General features: G+C 38.8%; 1 protein-coding gene and 3 long non-coding RNA genes across 6 annotated transcripts; all 4 read left to right on the forward strand.

Moving 5' to 3' along the window:
* The first annotated feature begins 3340 nt into the window (after nt 1-3340).
* On the forward strand, nt 3341-4683 carry LOC115587891 (uncharacterized). Its single transcript, XR_003985218.1, has 4 exons — nt 3341-3354; nt 3732-3786; nt 3966-4242; nt 4450-4683. It is a non-coding gene; the product is annotated as an uncharacterized LOC115587891 (long non-coding RNA).
* Nucleotides 4684-9538: 4855 nt separating this feature from the next.
* Nucleotides 9539-10904, forward strand: LOC115587886 (uncharacterized). Its single transcript, XR_003985214.1, has 4 exons — nt 9539-9553; nt 9931-9985; nt 10165-10462; nt 10670-10904. It is a non-coding gene; the product is annotated as an uncharacterized LOC115587886 (long non-coding RNA).
* A 1072-nt stretch (nt 10905-11976) lies between these two features.
* LOC115587885 (uncharacterized) lies at nt 11977-16980 on the forward strand. 3 transcript variants are annotated; one of them, XR_003985212.1, is made up of 4 exons: nt 11977-12006; nt 15888-15942; nt 16102-16348; nt 16765-16980. It is a non-coding gene; the product is annotated as an uncharacterized LOC115587885 (long non-coding RNA). The 3 variants fall into 3 exon arrangements; XR_003985210.1 differs by lacking the exon at nt 11977-12006 and adding an exon at nt 15628-15642; XR_003985213.1 differs by lacking the exon at nt 11977-12006 and adding an exon at nt 15628-15642 and having other exon boundaries at nt 16768-16980.
* Nucleotides 16981-20125: 3145 nt separating this feature from the next.
* LOC115588737 (foot protein 1 variant 2-like) lies at nt 20126-23878 on the forward strand. Its single transcript, XM_030429508.1, has 3 exons — nt 20126-20136; nt 22431-23241; nt 23657-23878. Exons 1-2 carry the CDS (start codon nt 20126-20128, stop codon nt 23230-23232), a joined length of 813 nt encoding a protein of 270 aa, XP_030285368.1. The 3' UTR covers nt 23233-23241; nt 23657-23878.
* The last annotated feature ends 2776 nt before the right edge of the window (nt 23879-26654 follow it).

Genomic DNA, 26654 nt, shown 5'->3' on the forward strand with positions numbered 1-26654 from the left:
AAAGGCATGAAATAAAAAGTCAGTGGACAGATTTCTTGGCACCTCACATTTTTAGTATGTATAAGTGTATTTTCATAATTAAAGCATCACTCGGGTTTATGTTAATTTACCAGTGTTGTAAAAGAGTTTAAATTCACTGTGAGGACTCGCAGTGTCACTCAACCTACAAATATAAAAGAAAGTGAAGGGGTGGGAAAGCTATCTTGTACCACTCTGGAAAGCACAAAATATGAGCAAATAAAGTGCTTCACATAAGGAGTCTAAAAAGAAACTAAACTTGACAAGATTTGCATCCACCTTTTTCGTTCAGTTAGGCAGACAATCACATATAAGATTATCAAGGTTGAGTCAAAACATCACAGAAAATGAGTTGATGACAGCATTTACAGTGGTTTCCCATAAAGATTCTTGAGAGGATCCTCAACACCAGCAGCACTAAAGATATGTGGCATTTAAAAACACGGGTTACAAAATCAGGAGCGTCTCATGATATGTGAGGTCGTGTTGCTTGATGAGCAACATAGGCCAGAGGACTGGCCACTGTCAGTATCCACAGCAGATGTTAGAAAAATCATGAGAGGTGTATGTAAAGTCGTTAGACCTGATAACATACCTGACCGTGTACTGAAAACATGCCAGTCCACTGATTTTCTAACTTATATTTTTATTATATCACTCTCACAGGAGATTGTCCCCAACTGCTTTGAGGAGGACTGGAGGACCTGTTTCTCAGAGTTACTCAACCGGCAAATATGAAAAAAGGGAAACAGTGTACAATTATTAACTTAATATGTCTCACTCCCTTTAACATTCAAACTTGGGAAACTTTTTCTTTTTTACTCTGGGTATGTAGCAATGTTATGGTCATTTCTGTAGAAAAGGGGAGAGAACTTTATAGCATCATGTTTCCCTGGTACTGTCAAAAGAGGATGCTGTTTCTGTTGTGAAATGTGATGATTATTATTGAGACTGTGCATCTGTCTCCTTAAGTCTCAACCCAACAACAGCTCACATTATGACTGATTTCTTGACTTGAAATGTGAGCCTTGACTCCAAAAAGACTTGAATAAACTCTTCGAAGTCTTGACTTGAGACGCAAGGTTTGACCCCGGAAAGACTTAACTGAACTTGACTCATCAGAAGCTTGATAGAGACTCAAAGACTTAGGTGAACTGCTTTAAAGGTGCAATATGAAAGAAAACATTGAAAAATGTAATGAAATTATTAACAGGGTGTTAAGAAATAACAGTTTAACCATATGTCATCATAAGATATCTAGGTTTTGTGATAAACAGGTAGGTCCTAAAGTTAAAGCATGTTTACCCTCTGAGGTTGACGGACGCGCTGGCACGTCCAAATCATGGGACCATTTTAAGATGATGTGGCAGCAAGATGCAGCCTCAGTGAGTCCTGGTTTTAATTTACGTGTAGGTGTGGCCTTTAAACTACATACCAGTTTTTAAATTGTGTTGATAGGCCAAGTAAAACCGGCCTAACGATAAATAATGTACGCCATCCTTTTTTGTGAATATTGCCATCACGTTTGGTGCACGTTTGTTGCAGGAAGAAATGGTAGAAACTGGTTTTCACAGAAAAAAATCAAACTTTTTCCTACTCGGATATTACTCCACTGTGTTAATACTGTATGTCAAAATAAAAAAAAAATTACTGTACAGTCACACATGTGAGGTTGTGCTAAAAAATGGCACCAAACATGGCAAGGTAAACAGTTTTTAAGGTAAAATATAAAATCAAAAATAGTCAAAAACGGCCAATTATACCCTGGACTTCAGAGGGTTAACCAGCTAGCCCTGAGCCACTTTACCCTTCAAGAGATGAGAGTCTGATACCAGACAACACCAACACTCCCCCAGTCCACACCTAAAGCAGCAAACTTTGGGGCTAAGGGCCACTGACCAGGCTGCCCTACTGTACTTGACGTGCTGAGAGTGAGAAACAGCTGGTTTCTCAACTTTAATAAATACAAAGAAGAAGAAGAAATTGAAGGTTCTGCATTTTATGAATGTTACAACACAGGTATCGACACACTCATACTCCCACAATGTGGTCTCACCAGCAGAAATGTGGAGAAACAGTGAAAAGTCAAAGTTCAAGAGATTAATATTGAAGTTCAAGTCAGTGACACTATCTATTCACATCTCCAATTGTTTACTATTCCATTGATTTTCAAGTGTAGAAGTTCTATACCTAATGTTTAGACACATTTAATTATGGTTAATTAACATCTACACACTAGAAAAAAAAAGAAAAGAATCAAAATCTTCTACACAGTGTCTGACCTGAAAGACTTGGGTGGCCAGTAGATAAAAGTTGTAAGAGATTTTTGGTTGATTTTACAGCAATTTTTCAAAGCAAAAAATTAAAGTTGGCATTAGGATTTGACATTTTAAGTTAACTGAAAATCTTGTTAGAGTCAAGTGTATTGGCTGTACGAAACAAGCTATTTGGATACATCATCTCAGGGAGAAATTAAGAGGTATTTAATTGTTTTTATATGTTTTGTTTTCTATACGAACATGCACAGGAAACACCTGAACGCACCTGATGCTGCTTTTTGTTTGTTTACTTATTGTGTGTAAGGACTTTTGCTCCAGGGGAATAAAGTTTTGAAATGTTTCAACACAACAAAGGAGGGTAAGCCTTTCCTTTACAGTCCCCTAATTACCAGGTTTTTATCTGGTAAATTCATGGTAACACAAAAGTGTTACTAGGTAATTACCAATGGTAATAAGAAAGTAAATATAATACCTAGTAACACATTTTTACCATTAATAAATTACTGGGTAAATAGCTAGGACTGTAAATGCCCAGTATGTTGGCCATAGTTTCATTGTATTTACTTTCTTATTTCCATTGGTAATTACCTAGTAACACTTTTGTGTTACCATTAATTTACCAGGTAAATAACTGGTAATTAGGGGACTGTAAAAGAAAGGCTTACCCAAAGGAAAATAACAGTTCAGGTTTGCACAGTTGGTCGGACAACACATTGTTTGGGCAACATACAACATACAATTGATTCTAGGAAAAAAAACAATAAAAAAATAATAGTTATTTGTAAAACAGTTCAATATAGCTCCAACTCAACCAACTACAGCATTTAAATCCTGCATTTACATTGATGCATGAGTAATATCAATCTCATGATATTATATATAATAGTATAAGACTAACACTTTTACTTTTAGTGGGTTATTTTTTACAGAATATTATTAGCATTTCTACTTAAGAAAAGGATCTACTTCCTCTTCCACTGCCTGTCCGCCCCCCTGGCTTCCTATAAAAGCAGAGCCGGGTCACTGCTCTCTCTGTGGATCTGCACTCCAGCACTCAGTAAGTTCACTAGTAGATCTCTGGACATTGATACCATAAAATGGTTGTGAATTGATATGTTGATCAGTTTGTATTTTCTTGATTAACTCTTTTGCATTATTCTGTCATCATGTTTTTATCAGTAAGACATATTCAACTGATGTCTTAATGTGGTAACTAGCTTTATGATATATTTATCACAATTGCATGATGTAATGCTTCTGACCTGTGCTACCTGTTTTCAAAAATGCTATCTTTTCTACAGCGGACTGCAGATGCTCTATAGATTCTACACAATATTGCATATTATGTCAAACAACTGCTTAAATCTGCATTTGTGTAAAAATATGTTTTTCATGTTAACAAGATGTTTGTTCATTTTGCTTCTTTCATTACAGGGTTTGAATCTGATCTGAAATTCCAAAATGTTCGGCAACCACGTCAATAACTACGGTAAAGAAGTCACTCAGTGTAACTGTGTTTTGCTCGTTCTCATTGTTTTCCACTTTTACTAAAACCAAATCTTCATCCTTTTCGTCAAACCTTCTTCCCTGAATTTAAAGAGCAACCTGACATCAGGTTTTTACAGAGAAAAAGACAAATGATGAGCCCTACCCCTTTTGTTTGACTAGGAACCCAAGGGTCATACGGAGGGGGATACCCAGGAATGCCAGGAGGAAACCCAGGACGTGGACCAGATCCTTGCCAACCCCAACCCCAACCTTGCCCACCCCAACCCCAACCCAGCATCGTGCCCGATATTCTGCACTTTGTGTCAGACATCATTCAAACTGTTCCACGTATTCAGCCCATGTTCAATCCATGCATTCCTCAGACCTATGTTCCTCAGCCCCAAGCTTATTGCGCTCCTGTTTGGTGCCGACCATGTTAGGATCCTGAGCAGCGAGGGTAAGATCCAGTTGATTTATTGAAAATGTAAAGTGCAAATCGTTGAGTCTCTTTTTGCTACCAAAGCAAATTACAGCCCAACACTCCACTGGCAATCAGCGACAGTTACATTTATGCCTCATTGATTTCCCTTCCCAGTTGTCAGTTTACGTACACCTTAGTTAATGAAATGACACGATGATATTTGTTTCTGCTGTCGTCCTCCAGCAGCTCCAGCAGCAGCGCCTCTGATGAGATGAACATGTCTGGATGGAAAAAGAAACAGGACCAGCTGCTGCCTGGAAACCTTCATCCTGCTTCCTTTAATACAAATAATCATTTCGTTGGATCACCTATTTTAAATTCTTCTTTTTTTGTGCAACATGCTATGCACTTGATGAATTAGACATAATTGTTCCCTTGTGATTAACAACATTAAACTGCTTTCTGTTCATCATAAAAGTCAAAGCTCTGTCTCTTTATTGACATTAATCCCCAAATGGAATCTGGGTTACATTAGAGCTGCTCCTTCCAGAATAGAAATGTCACAGTATAATGAAATTATAAGAAAATTAAAAATTAGATAACATAATAGGAGTATGAACAATTAGAAATTTGGTGGAGGGGTTGATTCTGACCTGTGCTGCATGTCATGTCTCTCTCTCATCCAACTTTCCTGTCAACTATTCAAGCTGTCTTGGCAAATAAAGGCAATACAAAGCCTAACAAAATATTTGAAAATATATGTTTCTATTCTTTTTCGGCGAAATCTCATGCAAGAAATTGCCAAGAAACAAAATTGAAGGTTTCACACAATGGTGTGGAGTATTCTGGCTATTCTATGCCTTTTCCAGAGGTTTCCTCGATGTACAATATCCCAATAGAAAACTGTTGCGTCAAACACTCTGATTATGGCACGCATTCGCTGTGGCATTGTTTTGATAAGCAAGATCTTGTACTGATGATGGGAGAGTCAGACCACTGTGCAAAGCTTTCTCCAGCACATCCCAATGATTCTCAATGGGGTTCAGGTCTGGACTCTGTGGTGGCCAATCCATGTGTGAAAATGATGTCTCATGCTACCTGAACCATTCTTTCACAATTTGAGCCCGATGAATTCTGGCATTGTCATCTTGGAATATGCCCGTTCCATCAGGGAAGAGAAAATCCATTGATGGAAAAACCTGGTCGTTCAGTTTATTCAGGTAGTCAGCTGACCTCATTCTTTGGGCACATAATGTTACTGAACCTAGACCTGACCAACTGCAGCAACCCCAGATCATAACACTGCCCCACAGGCTTGTACAGTAGGCACTAGGCATGATGGGTGCATCACTTCATCTGCCTCTCTTCTTACCCTGATACGCCCATCACTCTGGAACAGGGTAAATCAGGATTCATCACACCACATTACCTTCTGCCATTACACCAGAGTCCAACCTTTATGTTCCCTAGCAAATTTTTCCGATTAGCCTCACTGATTAATGGTTTTCATAAGGCTACACAGCTGTTCGGTCCCAATCCCTTGAGTTCCCTGTGCATTGTGCATGTGGAAATGCTCTTACTTTCACTGATAAACATTGCCCTAGGTTCTACTCTTGTTTATCTATGATTTCATTTCAGCAAACATTTAAGTGATCGCCAATCATTATCAATCAGGATTTTTTTCCGACCTAATTTCTTCCTCAAAGACGATGGTTTCCTACCTGCCCCTTTGCCCCTTGATGCCAAAAGTGCCCTTTTGTCAAAGTGAATTTTTTTTTGTGTGTGTGTGTGTGTGAAAGTCCATCTGTGTGGCCCAAAATAATAATAAATAAAACAAAATAATCATAATTTAGATCTACCTTGGTCGGTCACATGATCCACAACGTGCCCTCACTCTGCTGTCACTGCCCTGACGTGCCCAGACGTGCCCTGCTGCTAATCGCTAAGCTGCTGGAGACGGCCACTGCTAGTCTCGCAAGACCGAAGAAGACCCGAGGGAGTAAACAACTGGTCCGGCGAGTAGATTTTGCAGCGGTATTTGATTGTGCACGGTGTATTCTTGCAAGATGACTGACGAAGTGAAGTGAGCAATGAGCATCCTCTGTGTTGTCCAACTCTGCACACACACCTCTCACAAGTTATAGCCGCTAGTTAACCACACACAGCGTGCTGGGGGGGAAAAGTATGTCAGGCTTTTTATTTTTGTTTCTGTATGTTTCTCTTGTCATGGTCAAAGTGCATTAGAGAGACATCATGTGTTATTTTACTGTCAAGCTGTTTTTTCCAATGTTTCTAGAGGCAATGAGGCATAGACTATGTTATTTCACTAAAACTATGCAATATGCATATTCACATAATTTTGGACTATTACAGTATAAATACAACAATAATAGAAGAATTTGAATTTAGATTTTCTCAACCTCTAATTTAAACGTATCAGTACTTGTTTGTTTATAACATCTACACACAAATTAAATATAATATGCATATAAATTATATAACTTGTAGAACCTTGCTGTCTTGCGCGAAGTCGATATTCAAACTGAATAAAAGCACAAAAATATTTAAATACATGATTTCTATATCATTTAATTATTTTTTACTTGTTTTGACACAAACATGACTTCAACATGAAATGTTTCATCCTGTATTTAACAGACATGTATTCATATTCTATAACTGACTGTAACTGTAACTGAAGTGGCACATTACTAATGGGAGAAAGAAAATAGAGGAGGGATGGGTGTGTCTCTCTGTGTTTTTTTACACATCACAGTGGCATTTTTCTTTGTTGCAGTTGTAACTGTATCTTCCTGTTGCTGTTAAATTTGTTTGCATCTTGTCATGATCACATAACACTTGTTTAATCAGCTACTATCTCTCCCATGCTCTTTTTAGTGTCTACACTCTCAGATCAATACAGCCCACCTCCAGCAATATCAGCAGCAGCAGCCTCCTCACCAACCCTCTCAACAGAAGCTGTTCAATGTACCCCATCAGGTAAAACAGAGACTAATTTTGCACTGGTCTCTAACAAATATAATGAGGTGTGGACAATTATATGGTATGTTGTGATTCCATGTTACATTCTTTATGAATATGGGTTGCTACCATTCAACCGGTTATATTGCAAGGTACGTTTCTGTATGGTGTTTAAAATTCGGGCTCTATGTGCCCCCTTTTAACTTTGAGCACCTGCCCCTCCAAAGGTCTCTGCACGGCCCTGCTTTTCCATGACCACGGGATGTGTCTTTTGGCATGGTTGTTTTAGAAATGAGAAGCTACTCATTGCATCAGTTGGGGTTAAATAACTTGTTGCCAGCTGAAAGATAATCGTCAATGTAGTAATTATCTATTATCTATTATTATTAATTTGTGTTGATAGGCCAAGTAAAACCGGACTAACGATAAATAATGTACGCCATCCTTTTTCGTGAATATTGCCATCACATTTGGTGTGCGTTTGATGCAGGAAGAAATGGTAAAAACTGGTTTTCACAGTAAAAAATCTAATTTTTTCCTACCCGGATTTTAGCCCACTGTGTTAATACTGTATGTCAAACTGAAATAAAAATAACTGTACAGTCACACATGTGAGGTTGTGCTAAAAAATGGCACCAAACATGGCAAGGTAAACAGTTTTTAAGGTGAAATATAAAATCAAAAATTGTCAAAAACAGCCAATTATACCCTGGACCTCAGAGGGTTAACCAGCTAGCCCTGAGCCACTTTACCCTTCAAGAGATGAGAGTCTGATACCAAACAACACCAACACTCCCCCAGTCCACACCTAAAGCAGCAAACTTTGGGGCTAAGGGCCACTGACCAGGCTGCCCTACTGTACTTGACGTGCTGAGAGTGAGAAACAGCTGGTTTCTCAACTTTAATAAATACAAAGAAGAAGAAGAAATTGAAGGTTCTGCATTTTATGAATGTTACAACACAGGTATCGACACACTCATACTCCCACACTGTGGTCTCACCAGCAGAAATGTGGAGAAACAGTGAAAAGTCAAAGTTCAAGAGATTAATATTGAAGTTCAAGTCAGTGACACTATCTGTTCACATCTCCAATTGTTTAAAACTATTTCATTGATTTTCAAGTATAGAAGTTCTATACCTAATGTTTAGACACACTTAATTATGGTTAATTAACATATACACACTTAAGAAAAATAAAAGAATCAAAGGCTTCTTTACAGTGTCTGACCTGAAAGACTTGGGTGACCAGTAGATAAAAGTTGTAAGAGATTTTTGGTTGATTTTACAGCAATTTTTCAAAGCAAAAAATTAAAGTTGGTATTAGGATTTGACATCTTAAGTTAACTGAATATCTTGTTAGAGTCAAGTGTATTGGCTGTACGAAACAAGCTATTTGGATACATCATCTCAGGGAGAAATTAAGAGGTATTTAATTGTTTTTATATGTTTTGTTTTCTATACGAACATGCACAGAAAACACCTGAACGCACCTGATGCTGCTTTTTGTTTGTTTACTTATTGTGTGTAAGGACTTTTGCTCCAGGGGAATAAAGTTTAGAAATATTTCAACACAACAAAGGAGGGTAAGCCTTTCCTTTACAGTCCCCTAATTACCAGGTTTTTATCTGGTAAATTCATGGTAACACAAAAGTGTCACTAGGTAATTACCAATGGTAATAAGAAAGTAAATATAATACCTAGTAACACATTTTTGTTACCATAAATCACTGGGTAAATAGCTAGGACTGTAGCTACCGTCTTATTACCAGCAGTAATTACCCAATAACACACTATAATTTACCATATAGTTACAAGGTAAATGCCCAGTATGTTGGCCATAGTTTCATTGTATTTACTTTCTTATTACCATTGGTAATTACCTAGTAACACTTTTGTGTTACCATGAATTTACCAGGTAAATAACTGGTAAATAGGGGACTGTAAAAGAAAGGCTTAAAATAACAGTTCAGGTTTGCACAGTTGGTCGGACAACACATACATGGTGAAGGTGTCACTTTGGGCAACATACAACCTACAATTGATTCTAGTAAAAAAAAAAACCAAACAAAAAAAAAAAAAAAAGTTATTTGTAAAACAGTTCAATATAGCTCCAACTCAACCAACTACAGCATTTAAATCCTGCATTTACATTGATGCATGAGTAATATAAATCTCATGATATCATATATAATAGTATAAGATTAACACTTTTACTTTTAGTGGGTTATTTTTTACAGAGTGGTATTAGTACTTCTACTTAAGAAAAGGATCTACTTCCTCTTCCACTGCCTGTCCGCCCCCCTGGCTTCCTATAAAAGCAGAGCCGGGTCACTGCTCTCTCTGTGGATCTGCACTCCAGCACTCAGTAAGTTCACTAGTAGATCTCTGGACATTGATACCATAAAATGGTTGTGTATTGATATGTTAATCAGTTTGTATTTTCTTGATTAACTCTTTTGCATTATTCTGTCATCATGTTTTTATCAGTAAGACATATCCAACTGATGTCTTAATGTGGTACCTAGCTTTATGATATATTTATCACAATTGCATGATATAATGCTTCTGACCTGTGCTACCTGTTTTCAAAAATGCGATCTTTTCTACAGCGGACTGCAGATGCTCTATAGATTCTACACAGTATAGCATATTATGTCAAACAACTGCTTAAATCTGCATTTGTGTAAAAGTATTTTTCTCATGTTAACAAGGCATTTGTTCGTTTGGCTTCTTTCATTACAGGGTTTGGATCTGATCTGAAATTCCAAAATGTTCGGCAACCACGTCAATAACTACGGTAAAGAAGTCACTCAGTGTAACTGTGTTTTGCTTGTTCTCATCGTTTTCCACTTTTACTAAAACCATATCTTCATCCTTTTTGTCAAACCCTCTTCCCTAAATTTAAGGAGCAACCTGACATCAGGTTTTTACAGAGAAAAAGACAAATGATGAGCCCTACCCCTTTTGTTTGACTAGGAACCCAAGGGTCATACGGATGGGGATACCCAGGAATGCCAGGAGGAAACCCAGGACGTGGACCAGATCCTTGCCAACCCCAACCTCAACCTTGCCCACCCCAACCTCAACCTTGACCACCCCAACCCCAACCCAGCATCGTACCCGATATTCTGAACTTAGTGTCAGACATCATTCAAACTGTTCCACGTATTCAGCCCATGTTCAATCCATGCATTCCTCAGACCTATGCTCCTCAGCCCCAAGCTTATTGCGCTCCTGTTTGGTGCCGACCATGTTAGGATCCTGAGCAGCGAGGGTAAGATCCAGTTTATTTATTGAAAATGTAAAGTGCAAATCGTTGAGTCTCTTTTTGGTACCGAAGCAAATTACAGCCCAACACTCCACTGACAATCAGCGACAGTTACATTTATGCCTCACTGATTTCCCTTCCCAGTTGTCAGTTTACGTACACCTTAGTTAATGAAATGACACGATGATATTTGTTTCTGCTGTCGTCCTCCAGCAGCTCAAGCAGCAGCGCCTCTGATGAGATGAACATGTCTGGATGGAAAAAGAAACAAGACCAGCTGCCGCCTGGAAACCTTCATCCTGCTTGCTTTAATACAAATATCATTTTGTTGGATCACCTAAATTTTAAATTCTTCTTTTTTTGTGCAACATGCTATGCACTTGATGAATTAGACATAATTGTTCCCTTGTGATTAACAACATTAAACTGCTTTCTGTTCATCATAAAAGTCAAAGCTCTGTCTCTTTATTGACATTAATCCCCAAATGGAATCTGGGTTACATTTGAGTTGCTCCTTCCAGAGTAGAAATGTCACAGTTTAATGAAATTATAAGAAAATTAAAAATTAGATAACATAATAGGAGTATAAACAATCAGAAATTTGGTGGAGGGGTTGATTCTGACCTGTGCTGCATGTCATGTCCCTCTCTCATCCGACTTTCCTGTCAACTATTCAAGCTGTCTTGGCAAATAAAGGCAATACAAAGGCTAACAAAATATTTGAAAATTTATGTTTCTATTCTTTTTGTCGAAATCTCATGCAAGAAATTGGTGAAAATGGTGTGGAGTATTCTGGCTATTCTGTGCCTTTTCCCGAGGTTTCTTCTATCTTTTTTTCCTCGATGTACAATATCCCAATAAAAAATTGATGACATTTTAGATGAGATGTGACAGTCCTTCTTACCCATGTGAATCTGTCAGAAAATAATTCCTAAATAAATCAGATCTTGCCCTTCCACCATGTTATTTTGTGTTTGGTAAGCCAACACAATATATAACGTCAATACCCATGAAATGCACTTTATCGCCATATTATCATGATTCTGTGTCTTCTTGTTGCATTTTGATTTTGTTATTATGCCCTTGTGTGTCTCTTCTTCAGTTCTCCTGTGTGTTTATCCCTCGCTGTGTTTCTCCCTTCGTTACCTCACCTGTCCTTTTCCCTCCTCATTCACCTCACCTGTTCCTGATCCCCTCGTTAGTGTGTCGGTGTAGTCTTTGTTCTCCATGCACTCCTTGTCTGTCCGTCCCTTCGTGATGTTCTGTAGTGTTCCTACAGTCTCTCCTGGTATGTGTTGGATTTTGATTTTGCTTTTCTCTTGTGATTTGAACTTTGCCTTTTTCTTTGCACTTTGCTTAGTTTTTAGTTGCTACGTTGTTTTTTGTCCTCTCAACTCATTTTCCTTCTAGTCTCCTGGTTTTTGTAATTTTCAGCTTGTTAAAATAAAGCTCGCTTTTGTTTTCCCCCCTGTCTCGCAGGTGTGTGTCTGCATTTGGGTCCACATCTACTTTCCCACATTATTGTATCACATATGTTCAACTCTAAGAACGTGACTTACTTTTATTACATGCAGTACACACACACACACACACATATATATATATATATATATATATATATATATATATATATATATATATATATATATATATATATATATATATATGCAATCCATAATAAGCCACCAAGTATATTTCTTAGTATCAAAGAGCAACCAATTATATTTGACAGAATATGATGTATGACCACCTGCCTAATATTCTGTTGGTCCCCCTTTTGCTGCCAAAACAGCCCTGACCCATCAAGGCATGGACTCCCCTAGACCGCTGAAGGTGTGCTTTGATATCTGGCACCAAAATGTTAGCAGCAGATCCTTTAAGTCCAGTAAGCTGCGCGGTGGGGCCTCCATGGATCTTGGACTTGTTTTGGGGGTGGACAGGGGTCAGCATGGGCACCCTGACTCGTCTGCAGCTATGCAGCCCCATATGCAAGAAACTGTGATGCACTGTGTATTCTGACACCTTTCTATCAGAACTTCTTCACTAACTTCTTCAGAAATTTGAGCAATAGTAGCTCGTCTGTTGGGTCGGACCACACGGGCCAGCCTTCGCTCCCCACGTGCATCAGTGAGCCTTGGCCGCCCATGACCCGGTCGCTGGTTCACCACTGTTCCTTCCTTGGACCACTGCAGACCGGGAAAATCCCACAAGAGCTGCAGTTTTGGAGATGCTCTGACCCGGTTGTCTAGCCATCACAATTTAGCCCTTGTCAAACTGGCTTAAATCCTAACGCTTGCCCATCCTTCCTGCTTCTAACACATCAACTTTGAGGACAACATGTTCACTTGCTGCCTAATATATCCCACCTACCAACAGGTGCCATGATGAAGAGATAATCATTGGTATTCACTTTACCCTTAGTGGTCATAATGTAATGCCTGATCGGTGTACAGTACATAGAATAACGGGGCATTAAATGTACAGCTTTTTTAAGGAGCTAAGTTCATTGCACGGACTCATTGTTACTTAATCTGCAAATATGAGAAAGGGGAACAAATATTAACGTGACATTTCTTTGTCCTTTCATGATTCAGAGGGTGGTAAACTTTCACCTTTTCACTCTGGATATGTAGCAATGTTATGGTCATTTCAATAGGAAAGGGGAGAGAGGCTTATAACACGCTGCTTTCCTGGTACTGTAAAAAGAGGATGCTGTGTTTATTGTGAAATGTGATATGATAGTTAATATTAAGACTGTGCAATTTCTTGTCAACTTTACTCTTAACCCAACGGCAGCTGACATTATGACAGATTAAACCTGTAACCTGAGTAGCAATGCAAGATCTGAGGTACTTCCAGCAGACTCTTTAAAACTGTTATGATAATCTCTTACTATCCAAGGTGCCAGGTTAATGTGTTTAAATTTCATGAAATGTGTAAAAGAATTAAACCCAAGTCTTAAAATCTCAACTCCTTCCTAAACATTTACACCTAGAAAAAATTATATTCTGTAATTCTAAGTGGTCGTTTCTTCAATAAATGTATATTTTTGTTTTTTGCTTAAGCAATTATTCTATTTAGAAAAATGATTCCTCTCAAAAAATCATTGATGTCCCATGATGTTTTAACCTTTATTAGGGTGACAGAGTATAGAGCATAACATAACATTGTTCATCAACACCCTGCACCAACTCAACAAAGCTCCAGGCTTTTATTCCATTGTCCACTAATTATGTCTCTTAAACGCCTGAATGTTTGAAGTGGAGTTGAAGGTCTGGTTCTAAGAAATGTTTTAATATGATAGACTCCCAATTGAAAGTGGACTTCAAATGGTTGACTTGAGACACATGCTCTGTACTGCACTCGGTATTCGACTCGCAGGGCTTCCCCACAATGAACAAGCTGCTGCGGGAGAGTGGTGAGCTGTGTTCTCTTTTCAATAGAAATCTGGCTAAGCTAGCAGATGTTTGATGCCTCAAACTATGTGCTGGGACCCTATTTGTACTGTTTCTGAAGTTTGGTGCTGTTCTGAGCATTATTTGTGGCTATGAGTGGCTTTTTGATGTTGTTTTCTTGGTTGGAGGCATAGACTGCAGTGTATTGTTATCGTGCGGTCTTTTCTGAGGTTGCTAAAACAACACAAGCTAGCGGTCGGAAAACTTGATCTCTCGAGGGTTTCTTACCCGGTGTCACGGTGTGTTAGATCATGAATTAAACTTACACCGGAATATCCCTTTAATTATATGTCCTTGCAAAGCAATATGTTGGCATCAGAGTGTCAGAACTTTTATTCACATTATGTTTATAATTTTAGTGATTCTTTAAATAAATTCTAACATATTTCACCTTCAGCGGTTTCTGAAGTTTGAGAAATACAAACAAGAAGAAGAAGAAGAAATAAATAGTTCTGTTTTTTGGGAGTGTTACAACACAGGAATCAACACATTCATACTCCCAACACTACACTCCCACTGGCAGCCAATAGACTTGAGAAACAGTGAAAGTCAGAGTCACCAGAGTTCAAGTCAGAGTCATCAGAGTTAGTTTGTGAGTCAGGACTCACAACACTTCAAGTAAATCATATTGAAGTTTACGTACTGTACCTGCTGTTTATACACTCTTAATGACTGTGTAGAGTTAAAGAATTGGGTGACCTACAGGGAAAGATTTGGGATTAATTACACAGCAGTTGTTAAAAGCGAAATTGCAAATCCGTCGCCTGCAAGATTTGACGTCTGAATATCCTTGAGTTTGAGAGTGTTTTGGTTGTATGGAACAAACTATGTGAATACATCATCACAGACTTAAAGTAATGAAGAGATATCTAAAAGAAAATGAATTGTTTTTTCAATTAATTTAGTCAATTACAAACATGCACATATATCACTTGAACACACTTATACTGCTCTGTCTTTTTATGTATAGTGTGTACAGACAGTACAGTGCTGTCGAAAGTACTGAAATATCACTAAATATCCATGTGAAATGAACTTGGTCAGAACTTGGTCAGACCCTTAATGTTAACGTGAATGTGAAATGGTTTCAATCAACTTCAATCAACTCATTTTTGATGCTAGCTGTGTTTTTCTGTACTATAAAGTTAACTTAGATCCTGTTGTGCTTAACACACAGTACACAAGCCTCCTTATATTTATATTTTAACAAAAATCTTAAACATTATGTCAACAATATTGTGTCACTTTTTCATGTAGCAGTTAACATGGTATCGAATGCCAATATTTTTCCTATCAAAGATAGAAATTCCAGTGTCATGATGACACTAATATAGACTTTTGCTTTCTTGAGGAATAACATTTAAAAAGTGTTTAGACACAACCAAGGCAAGCAACAGTTTTGGTGCAAAGGCGGTCCGAAAATCTATTTGCTATTTAAACTATTTTGACGATTATTTTTCATTGTTTATGTATCCAGCTTTGCACAATTGGTTGGACAACACGTGGAGTACTTTTAATACTTTAAGTACATTTTCCTGATTATACTCTCATATGTGTTAATTGCAGGAGTCTGACTTGTAACAGAATATTTTTACAGAGTTGTACTCTTAGTACTTTTACTGAAGTAAAGGATGTGATTACTTCCCCCTCCACTGCCTGTTCGCCCCGTGGCTTCCTATAAAAGCAGAGCTGCTTCACTGCTGTGTCAGTGGATCTGCACTCAAGCACTCAGTAGGTTCACTAGTAGATCTCTTTGCATGATTATATGATGTAATTGCAAAATGTAATACTTCTGACCTGTATTGCCTGTTTTCTACTATTTAACAAATATGCTGTCTTTTCCAAAGTGAACTGAAGATGCTTTCTTTCAACACAATGTAGCATTTATGTTATACAACTGCATAAATCTTCATATGTGTGATAATGTGTTCTTTTTTTTCTCATATGAATATGGGTGTTTGCATCTGTCGTTTCAGGGTTTGGATCTGATCTGAAATTCAACCATGTACGGCAATAACGTCAACAACTGGGGTAAAAAAAGGCTGTTGTTTTAACTGTCTTTTGTTATTTCATCAGTTTTCACTGTTACAGAAACTCCATCCTGACCCTTTTTGTCGAATGTTCTTCGCTGAATTTTCAAGTTTGTACAAAGAAAAATAGAAAACAATGATCCCCCTTATGTTTGACTAGGACATCAAGGAACATACGGAAACCCTTGGCAATACCGAGGGCCATGGCAAGGAGGAATGCCAGGAGGAATGCCTGGGGGAATGCCAGGAGGAATGCCTGGAGGAATGCCTGGGGGAATGCCTGGAGGAATGCCTGGGGGAATGCCTGGGGGTATGCCTGGAGGAATGCCTGGAGGAAATCCTGGAGGAAATCCTGGAGCACCAAGTGGTTGGGGGTGTTGATGTCACCAGGGTCTTTAGCAGTAAAGGTATGATCCAGTTGATTTATCCATAGATGTACAATACAAATCATTGAATGTGTATTGTACCAAAGTAAATACTGAGAGTTGCTCCAATGGCAATCAGCAAGAGTTACATTTAAGTCTCATTAATTTCACGTATGTGAAAAATCTAACTAGTTAGCTAGTAAAATATCATTTGAAAGAGTTTATTCTGTTCTCTTTTTACATGTATTTATTTATTTTTCTAATCAATCAGTACACTAAGTTGTCAGTTTATCAGATCCACCAGCTAAAGTTAATGCAGTCTAATAGAAGAGCCCTGCCAGGAATCCTCCCTAAATGACTGTTATAATGTTCAGTTTTTGGTGGAATTGAATTAATAGACTAAATAACATGTTTAAATGAATAAAGTATCATTGTTTGTCTCTGTTGTCATTCTCCAGCAGCTCCTGCAGCAGCGCCTCTGAACAGATAAAAATGTCTGCATGGAAGGAGGAACAATACCATTTTCCTGCGGACACTTTCATCCTGCTTCTTTTAATTAAAATAATCAATTAGTTTAACCCTCTAACTTTTAAATCTTGTGTCTTGTGCAACATACTTTGCTTTTGATTAATTACACAGTGATTATAATTGTTCTCTTGTGATTTACAACATTAAACTACTTTTTGCTCATCATAAAAACATCAATGCTCTGTCTCTTTATTGTCATTAATCCCCAAATGGAATCTGGTTTACATTAGAGTTTCTCCTTCCGGAACAGAAATGTCACAGCATAATGAAATTATAATAAAATTTAAAAGTAGAGAACATAATAAATAAGAGTTTGCACAGCTAGAAATTTGATGGAGGGGTTGATTCCGACCTGTTTCCCCTGTGCTGCATGTTTCCCCTTCTGTGATCTGACTTTCCTGTCAACTCTTCAAGCTGTCTTGGCAAATAAAGGCAATACAAAGCCTAACAAAGTGTTTGAAAAATAACTATTCTGTGCATTTTCGTGAGGTTTCTTCTATCTTTTTTTCCCTCGTTAAAGGTATTTCTTATCATGTGAAACTGCTCATCACTCAAATTGAGGGTCTACGAACAGAGGATGTCGTTCACTGTACAGATTGTTAAACCCACTGAGGCAATGTGATTGTGATTTTGGGCTTCATAAATAAGACTGATTTGATTTGACACAATAATTAGCCCTGAGATATTACTATACCACCTTCACAATACCACATACTTTCCTTGATGTACAATATCCCAATAGAAAATTGTTGTTGTTTTAGATGTGACGGTCCTTCTTACCCATGTGAACCTGTCAGAAAGTAATTTCAACTTCTCAAGTCTTTCAGAAAGGATCTTGCCCTTCCACCATCTAACTTTGTGTTTGGTAGGCAACACAGTATGTAACGTCAATACCCATAAAATGCACTTAACTGCCATATAAGTTCAGCTGTAAGAGGGTGAGTTACTTACTTACTTTATAACATGCTGTACACAAAATAGTGGCATTAGAGATATTATCATTTGGGTCAGTGGGAAAATGTCCTAATTTTTTAAACTATAAATGTTTTAACATTTTATTAACAGACTTGTTTAACAGACTTTCAATGTTTGTCTCTGCTGTTACCCTCCAGCAACTCCTGCTGCAGCCACCTTAACAAGACAAAGATGTTTAAATAGGAGGAGAAACAATAGCTGTTTCCATCTGGAAACCTTCATCTAGCTTCCTTTAATGAAAATAATCAGTTGATCTGATCACCTGAATTTCAAAGCATGTTTTTTTGTGTGACTGTGCTCTTTAAATTAATATGACTGTTCAAAATCGTTCCGTTGTGATTAACACCATTAAACCTCTTTCTGTTCATCATCAAAGCAAGTCATGTCTGTATTGTTTATTTTCTACATCATTGGCAAAAATGTTCTCATCAATTAAATATTAAATAATCCTTTTTTCAAGTATATTTTTTGCCCTTTACAGAAAGTACAGCTCAAGATATGCCAGGAAATAGGACGAGAGAGAGGGAGAGTGACACGCAGCAAAGGGCCCCGGGCCGGGATTCAAACCCGCGAGCCGCTGCAGCGAGGACAAAGCCTCTGTACACGGGACGCCTGCTCTACCAGCTAAGCTAAGCGGCACCCCAATATTAAATAGTAATACGTTTATTTGAAAACAGGGACAGTGCACATTAATAACATTGCTGTAAATGCGCCAGAATTAGCCTAGAGGCTATTTTTCATCTGTAGTCCCTAGAAATAATTCTTAAAAGCAAAATGTATTTCCTTGTCCTAGCTTGTTGACAATATACACAAAATAGTTATCTCAAATATCACTTTTATATCTATTGGTGAATCGATTTTTCGATGCTAGTCTGCCTAGGAGGTCAGCATCCTGGAGTCGCCCCTTCACTGTTACAACGTGCCGGTATGCACACTAGTTTGGTGGGTCTCATACAGCAAAGCATGTAAAACAGACAATCAAGGTGATGCAGTCACAGCGCAGAGTCACAGACTCACCTGCTAGCACAAGGAAGGTGATCGGCCAATGTTGCAATAGCATATGCAGAATAAGAAAGAGACATATGAAAGTATATACTTTGTTTCAACAAAATAAACTGTTAAAAAACTATTAAGGAACAGCTTGGATGCAGGTACTTTTTTTTTTTAATGCAGCTGTATTATCCAGGAAAATATTAGTTAAAGCTAAGTAGCGGATTGGGATTCGGTATCGGCAGATACTAAATATTAAAGGACTCGGATTGGGATCGGAGTAAAGAAAAACCTGATCGGGACATCCCTAAATTTTAGTGATTTTTTAAAATAAAATTGCAACATATTTTGACTTTAATGGTTTCTGAAGTTTGAGAAATAAAAACAAGAAGAAGAAGAAATAAAAGGTTCTGCATTTTGTGAGTGTTACAACACAGGTATCAACACATTCATACTCCCAACATTATACTCCCACTGGCAGCAAATAGACTTGAGAAACAGTGAAAGATTATCAGAGTTCAAGTCAGAGCCAGGACTCACAACAGCTCAAGTAAATGATACAAGTTCAAGTCGGTGACACAGACATGTTCATGTCTCCAATTGTTTAATGTATTTATATTCAAGTGTATAAGTAGTGAATATGCGAAGAGTCGGCGTCAGAGCAGATCTAACCGGGGGGGCATTCATTGAATGCAGGGGGTCACTTTCTGCCACTCAACAACTCAATATACTATGTAAATATGTGATAATATCAGTTTTCTGTCGACAATCAACATGCTAATCCATGTCTTATAACAAAACATCCAAAGGAGCACTTTTTTACATAGGCACCGCAGTTTCTCTCTCACTCTCACTCACACACACACACACACACACACACAGCCTCTCTCTCTTTCTCCCACATTGCCGTGGAGGCACCAAATGTCAGGCCAAGTTTAAACGCAATCAGCACGCTTGGCATCGCCATTAGATGCGTGTGGTACTTTGAGAGGATGTACTGTACAGTCCAATCCACCCCCGTCGGTTCTGATTGCTTTTGAGAGCTGAAAACCTGTTTAGCAACTTTGAACTTTGTCTCAATGACATCCACTCGTGACAGGTCCATAATGTGCTTCACAGCACTGACGTCAAGGAATGCGGTGCTCTCTGGATTTAGAGCAGAAAGCGCACCAGCCAGCTGTGATCCATTTCTCCAACTACTAAATCGACTGTGTGCTAAACTGCCGACAACAAAAGCAAAATGCTGCATCCGCTTTGATGCTGTATTCAAGCCAGTCACGGTTGTGGTACCAAGTAGAGACAAATGAACGCTTCCTCCCACTGAAAATGCTGGCTGGGTAATGTTGTAAAACAACTAGATTAGGCTATTACGTCCCAAGATCATCAACAGCCCCATTCACACTGGCATTCGGATGCGGCTTTAGTAAGCCAATTCCCGAGAGGGGTCTGGCTGCAGACCTCCAGCGTCAGGCTGCTTCCGGTGCAGGCTCCACTCTCAGGCTGCCTCAAGTGTCAGGACAGGAAAAAACAAACTTTTTGTGCGTCTCTTAAAGGACTCCGGCGTATAGAGCTCAACAGTGACCGCCCACCTTTTTAACGGCGCCGGTTCCGGAAGTGAATTTGCCATTCATTTACTCCGTTTACGTTTCATAAAATCCTCATATAAAAGAGTTTTATGGCCTGGAACCAAGCCAATCAGCGTGCAAAATCCAGCTGCTGACTCTCCGCTGTCACACAACGGATATCCCCGTGACCAAAGTGTCAGCTGGACTTCAGAAGAGCCGGAATACTACACTACTAGAACGGCCGTAAGCGGTCATTTGCACCGCTAGATTTAAACTGCACGTTATTTGTTATGTGTATTTCAATTAATAAAGGTATATGAAGGACAGCAAAACATTGAATCCTCATGTCATTTTCCTTTACACAACAAATAACCTGCTCTTCAGTCAACCGTTAGCGTAACACAACAAATAACCTGCTCTTCAGTCAACCGTTAGCGTAACACAACAAATAACCTGCTCTTCAGTCAACCGTTAGCGTAATTAATTTATTACGAACATCCACATTCGGTGTTATCATTTGATAATTTGCAAACGTAACCCGTGGTTTCAAGGTGTATGTATACACCGGAGTCCTTCAAGAGACGTACAAAGAGTTTGCCGGAGTCCTTTAAGAGACGCACAAAAGTTTGTTTTTTCCTGTCCCGACACTGGAGGCAGCCTGAGAGTGGAGCCTGCACCGGAAGCAGCCTGATGCTGGAGGTCTGCAGCCAGACCGTCTTGCAATTCCCCGCCACCATCTCAGTGTGAATCTATCAGAGGTGGCGAAGGGTGAAATTTCGCTCCAGCGCTGATCCGCCTCTGGAGGTAGTATCAGGGCTGTATTATTGGAGAACCAAACCAGTGTGAACAGATAAGCCGGCGGCACAGACCGGGGGCGTGTCGATCGGATGGTCGGTTAACAACACAGGTCCTTCACTCAACTTAATACAGAGAAATGCCCAAGAAAGCAACCTTACATGACCAAACGAAAATAACGTAGTAACTATAACTGTCTTTAGCAACTTCTATGAGGAAAACAAATACCACAGCTGTATGTGGAGTGACAGAGTCAGACAGCGTCCTGTTTACTGATGGTGATTATGTATAATTATGTAATTTAGCGCGAAAAACTTCACTCCGTCACTTTCCAGGATGTTTAGTGGGTCAGGATCTCAATCACTACACGTTATAACAGCATCTATATGATTATAAACTGTCCTCGGGTTTAGATAGACAAGGGGAACACCTGGGGAACACCTGGGGAGACACCGACGTGTAGCCCCCGCCGCATGGGCGTGGTTCCAGCGCCTCTAACTGACACGCCCCCAGCGTTTCACAGCAGAAAGAAGTGCTTGTTTTTCCATGATTTTGAGACCTAATTTTACATACTTAACAATTTTTTTAATCTTTCAAATTTGGCTCAGTGGTCAATGATACATGTTTCTTTGGTGTGACAAACTCATAACACAATTTTTTTGCCGCTTTACACGGACTTTTAGTACATTTTCCTGATTATACTTACATACATGTTCAATGCAGGAGTTTGACTTGTGACAGAGTATTTTTACAGAGTTTTGTAAAGGATGTGATTACTTCCTCCTCCACTGCCTGTCCGCCCCGTGGCTTCCTATAAAAGCAGAGATGCTTCACTGTTGGGTCAATTGATCTGCACTCCAGCACTTAGTAGGTTCACTAGTATATTTCTTGGCATGATTATATGATAAATACGCTGTCTTTTCTACAGTGAAGATGCTTTCTTTCAACACATTGTTGTTGTTATGTTATACAACTGCATAAATCTGCAAAAATGTGTAATAATATGTTCTTATTTTTCTCATATGAATATGGGTGTTGTTTGCATCTGTCGTCTCAGGGTTTGGATCTGATCTGAAATTCAAAAATGTTTGGCACCAACGTCACTAACTACGGTAAAAAAGGCCATTGTTGTTACTGTCTTTTGATATTTCATCAGTTTTCACTGTTACTGAAACTCCATCCTGACCCTATTTTTCAAATGTTCTTAACTGAATTTTCAAGTTTGTGCAAAGAAAAAGAGAAAACGATGATCCCCCAATATGTTTAACTAGGACATCAAGGAACATACGGATACCAGTGGCCAACGCCTGGAGGACCAAAGCCTGGAGGACCAACGCCTGTAGGACCAGTGCCTGGAGGGCCAACGCCAGGAGGGCCAATGCCAGGAGGGCCAACGCCAGGAGGGCCAACGCCTGGAGGGCCAACGCCAGGAGGGCCAATGCCTGGAGGGCCAACGCCTGGAGGGCCAATGCCAGGAGGACCAATGCCTGGAGGGCCAATGCCTGGAGGGCCAATGCCAGGAGGACCAATGCCTGGAGGGCCAACGCCAGGAGGGCCAACGCCAGGAGGACCAACGCCTGGAGGGCCAATGCCAGGAGGACCAATGCCTGGAGGGCCAATGCCTGGAGGGCCAATGCCAGGAGGACCAATGCCTGGAGGGCCAACGCCAGGAGGACCAACGCCAGGAGGACCAACGCCAGGAGGACCAATGTCAGGATGGCCAATGCCTGGGGGACCAATGCCAGGAGGGCCAATGCCTGGAGGACCAATGCCTGGAGGACCAATGCCAGGATGGCCAATGCCTGTAGGACCAATGCCAGGATGGCCAATGCCTGTTGGACCAATGCCTGGAGGACCAATGCCAGGATGGCCGATGCCTGTAGGACCAATGCCAGGATTGCCAATGCCTGTAGGACCAATGCCAGGATGGCCGATGCCTGGAGGGCCAATGCCAGGATTGCCGATGCCTGTAGGACCAATGCCAGGATTGCCAATGCCAGGATTGCTAATGCCTGTAGGACCAATGCCAGGATGGACAATAGAATGGGAGTTTTGATGTCACTAGGGTCCTGAGCAGTAAAGGTAACATCCAGTTGATTAGCCATAAATGTACAATGCAAATCATTGAATGTGTATTGTACCAAAGTAAATACTGAGCGTTGTTCCACTGACAATCGGTAACAGTTACATTTAAGTCTCATTAATTTCACGTACGTGAAAAATCAAACTAGTTAGCTACTAAAATATCATTTGAAACAGTTTATTCTGTTCTCTTTTTCCATTTATTTCTTTTTCCAGTCAGGCAATACACTAAGTTGTCAGTTTATTAGATCCACCAGCTAAAGCTAATGCAGTCCAAGAGAAGATCCCTGCCATGAATCCTCCCTTAATGAAGGTTATAATGTTCAGTTTTTGGTGAAATTGTATTAATAGACTAAATTACATGTTTTTAGTCAATTGAATATCATTGTTTGTCTCTGTTGTCATTCCCCAGCAGCTCCTGCAGCAGCGCCTCTGAACAGAAAAAGATGTCTGCATGGGAGGAGAAACAATACCATTTTCCTCCGGACACTTTCATCCTGCTTCTTCTAATGAAAATAATCAGTTAATTTAACCAATCTTGTGTCTTGTGCAACATACTATGCTTTTTAAGAATTGACATAATTGTTCCCTTGTGATTAACAACATTAAACTGCTTCCTGTTCATCATAAAAAAAACATCAATGCTCTGTGTCTTTATTGTCATTAATCCCCAAATGGAATTTGGTTTACATTAGAGTTGCTCATTCCATAATACAAATGTCACAGTTTCATGAAATTATGAGAAAAAAAATGATAAGTGAACATGATAAATAAGAGTATGCACAATTAGAGATTTGGTGGAGGGGTTGATTCCAAACTGCTTCCCCCTCTATGCTCCAACTGTGAACTCTTCAAGCTGTCTTGGCAAATAAAGGCAATACAAAGCCTAACAAAATATTTGTTTTATATATATATATATATATATATATATATATATATATATATATATATATATATATATATATATATATATATATATATATATATACATATATATAAAATATATATTTCAATTATTTTTCTTAGAAATAAAGGTTATCCCATGCAAAAAAAATGCCAAGAAACAAAATAAACGATCTCACACAATGGTGTGGTGTATTCTGACTATTCTGTGCCTTTTCCTGAGGTTTGAGGGTTTGAGGGAAATTGAGGGTCGAACAGAGCATATCGTTTACTCTACAGGTTGTTAAACCCACTGAGGCAATGTGATTGTGATTTTGGTCTCTATAAATTAGATTGATTTCATTTGACACAATAATGAGCCATGAGATCTACCACATACTTTCCTCGATGTACAATATCCCAATAGAAAACTGCTTTCATTGTTTTAGATGAGATGTGACCGTCCTTCTTACCCACGTGAACCTGTCAGAAAGTAATTCCAACTTATCAAGTCTTTCAGAAAGGATCTTGCCCTTCCACCATCTTACTTTGAGTTTGGTTGGCAACGCAATATATAACATCAATACCCATAAAATGCACTTCACTGCCATATATGTTCTGTAAGGTGACTTTACTTTATAACACGCAGAACACAAAATAGTGGTGATATTATTATTTGGGTCAGTGAGAAAATGTCCTCATTTTTTAAAGACAAGCATAAATGGTTACATTTTTATTAACAGACTAATTGACATGACATAACTGAATGACAATGTTTGTCTCTGCTGTTACCCTCCAGCAGCTCCTGCTGCAGCCACCTTGAGGAGACAAAGATGTCTAAATAGGAGGAGAAACAAAAGCGGTTTCCACCTGGAAACCTTCATCCTGCTTCCTTAAATGAAAATAATCAGTTGACCTGATCACCTAAAATATAAAGCATGTTTTTTTGTGTGACTGTACTCTTTAAATGAATGTGACTGTTCAAAATTGTTCTCTTGTGATTAACACTGTTAAACTTCTTTCTGTTCATCATCAAAGCAAGTCATGTCTGTATTGTTTAGTTTTATACCATTGGCAAAAATGTTCCCATCAATGAAATATTAGATAATTTTTAAAAATAAATTGTATTTCCTTGTCCTAGCTTGTTGACAATATGCATACATTTGTTATCTCACATATCACAGTTATATCTATTAGTAAACACAGTTGGTTTTGTGGATGTTAGTCTAACTAGAAGGCCAGCATCCTGGAGTTGCCGCTTCACTGTTGAAGTTGAGAGGGGTGTTTTGTGGGGACCATTTAATGAAGGTGCCAGTTAAGGACGTGTGTCAATGTCAACAGGGAAAAGGGCACTCTAGGATGCTGGTCTTCTAGGCATAGTAGCAAAGAAAAAAAGCGTCTGCTTCTCAAACTACTGACCCTGATGTACTCGTCCTCTAGTTCATTTGTGCACCGGGGCCTCCAACTTCTCTTTCTTTTCTGGTTGAAGCCAGTTTGGGCTGTTCTATACGGGGAGTATTACACACCATTGTATTTGGTCTTTAACTTTCATGACAATTTCGTGTTTATCTCAAAAATAGAATAATACGTTTCAGAAGAAATGTCTTTTTTCTGTCCATTTTGAGACTATAGTTTAAATCCACATATGCTGATGCGCCATGTGCTCAACTAGCCAAAAGAAGGCCAACTGATGTTTCTTCAACTGTTTTCAAGGTTTTCTAATAATTAATCAGATTTTAAGATGATATACTTAGATTAGCTATTACAATGTGCCATTGGACCATTGGGGTGATGGTTGCTGAAAATGGTATTCTGTATAGATGTGTACACCATAAAAAATCTGCCATTTCCAAAAAAAAGAGTCAAGTGACATTTCACAAATTATTAATCTTAATTTTATATTAATTTAATGGGATTTTAATAGAAAAAGATTTCTAAGTGACCTGAAACTCAGCAGTTCTATATACAAAATAGTTTCCTCACAATATCACAGCTATCTCTATAGGTACATTGATCAACATTTTTGTATGTGAATTGTGGCTATGATAAATTGTCAGTATTAATGACAAAAATGAGAAGATGCTCAACATGTATATGTGTACTGCGGTGAAAGGACGGAACAATAGAATGGGTTAACGCTTTTTCTTGTGGACTATGCAAATAAAAAAAATGATTACACAAAAAACAATTTAATATCTACAACATCATTCAAGCTGTTACCTGATTTGATCTAGAGTCTTGTAAAGAAGTTCAGGTCATTGTTAGGACTCATTGTTACTCAACCTGCAAATATGAATAAGGGGAACAAATATTAACGTGACATTTCTGTCTCCTTTCAACATTCAGAGGGTGGTAAACTTTCCCCTTTTCACTCTGGATATGTAGCAATGTTATGGTCATTGTAATAGAAAAGGGGAGAGAGGCTTATAACACAGTGCTTCCCTGGTACTGTGAAAAGAGGATGCTGTGTTTATTGTGAAATGTGATGTTTAATATTAAGACTGTGCAATCTCTGGCTACTTAACTCCTAA

Source organism: Sparus aurata, chromosome 9 (assembly GCF_900880675.1).
Source record: "Sparus aurata chromosome 9, fSpaAur1.1, whole genome shotgun sequence".
Classification (NCBI taxonomy): Eukaryota; Metazoa; Chordata; class Actinopteri; order Spariformes; family Sparidae; genus Sparus; species Sparus aurata.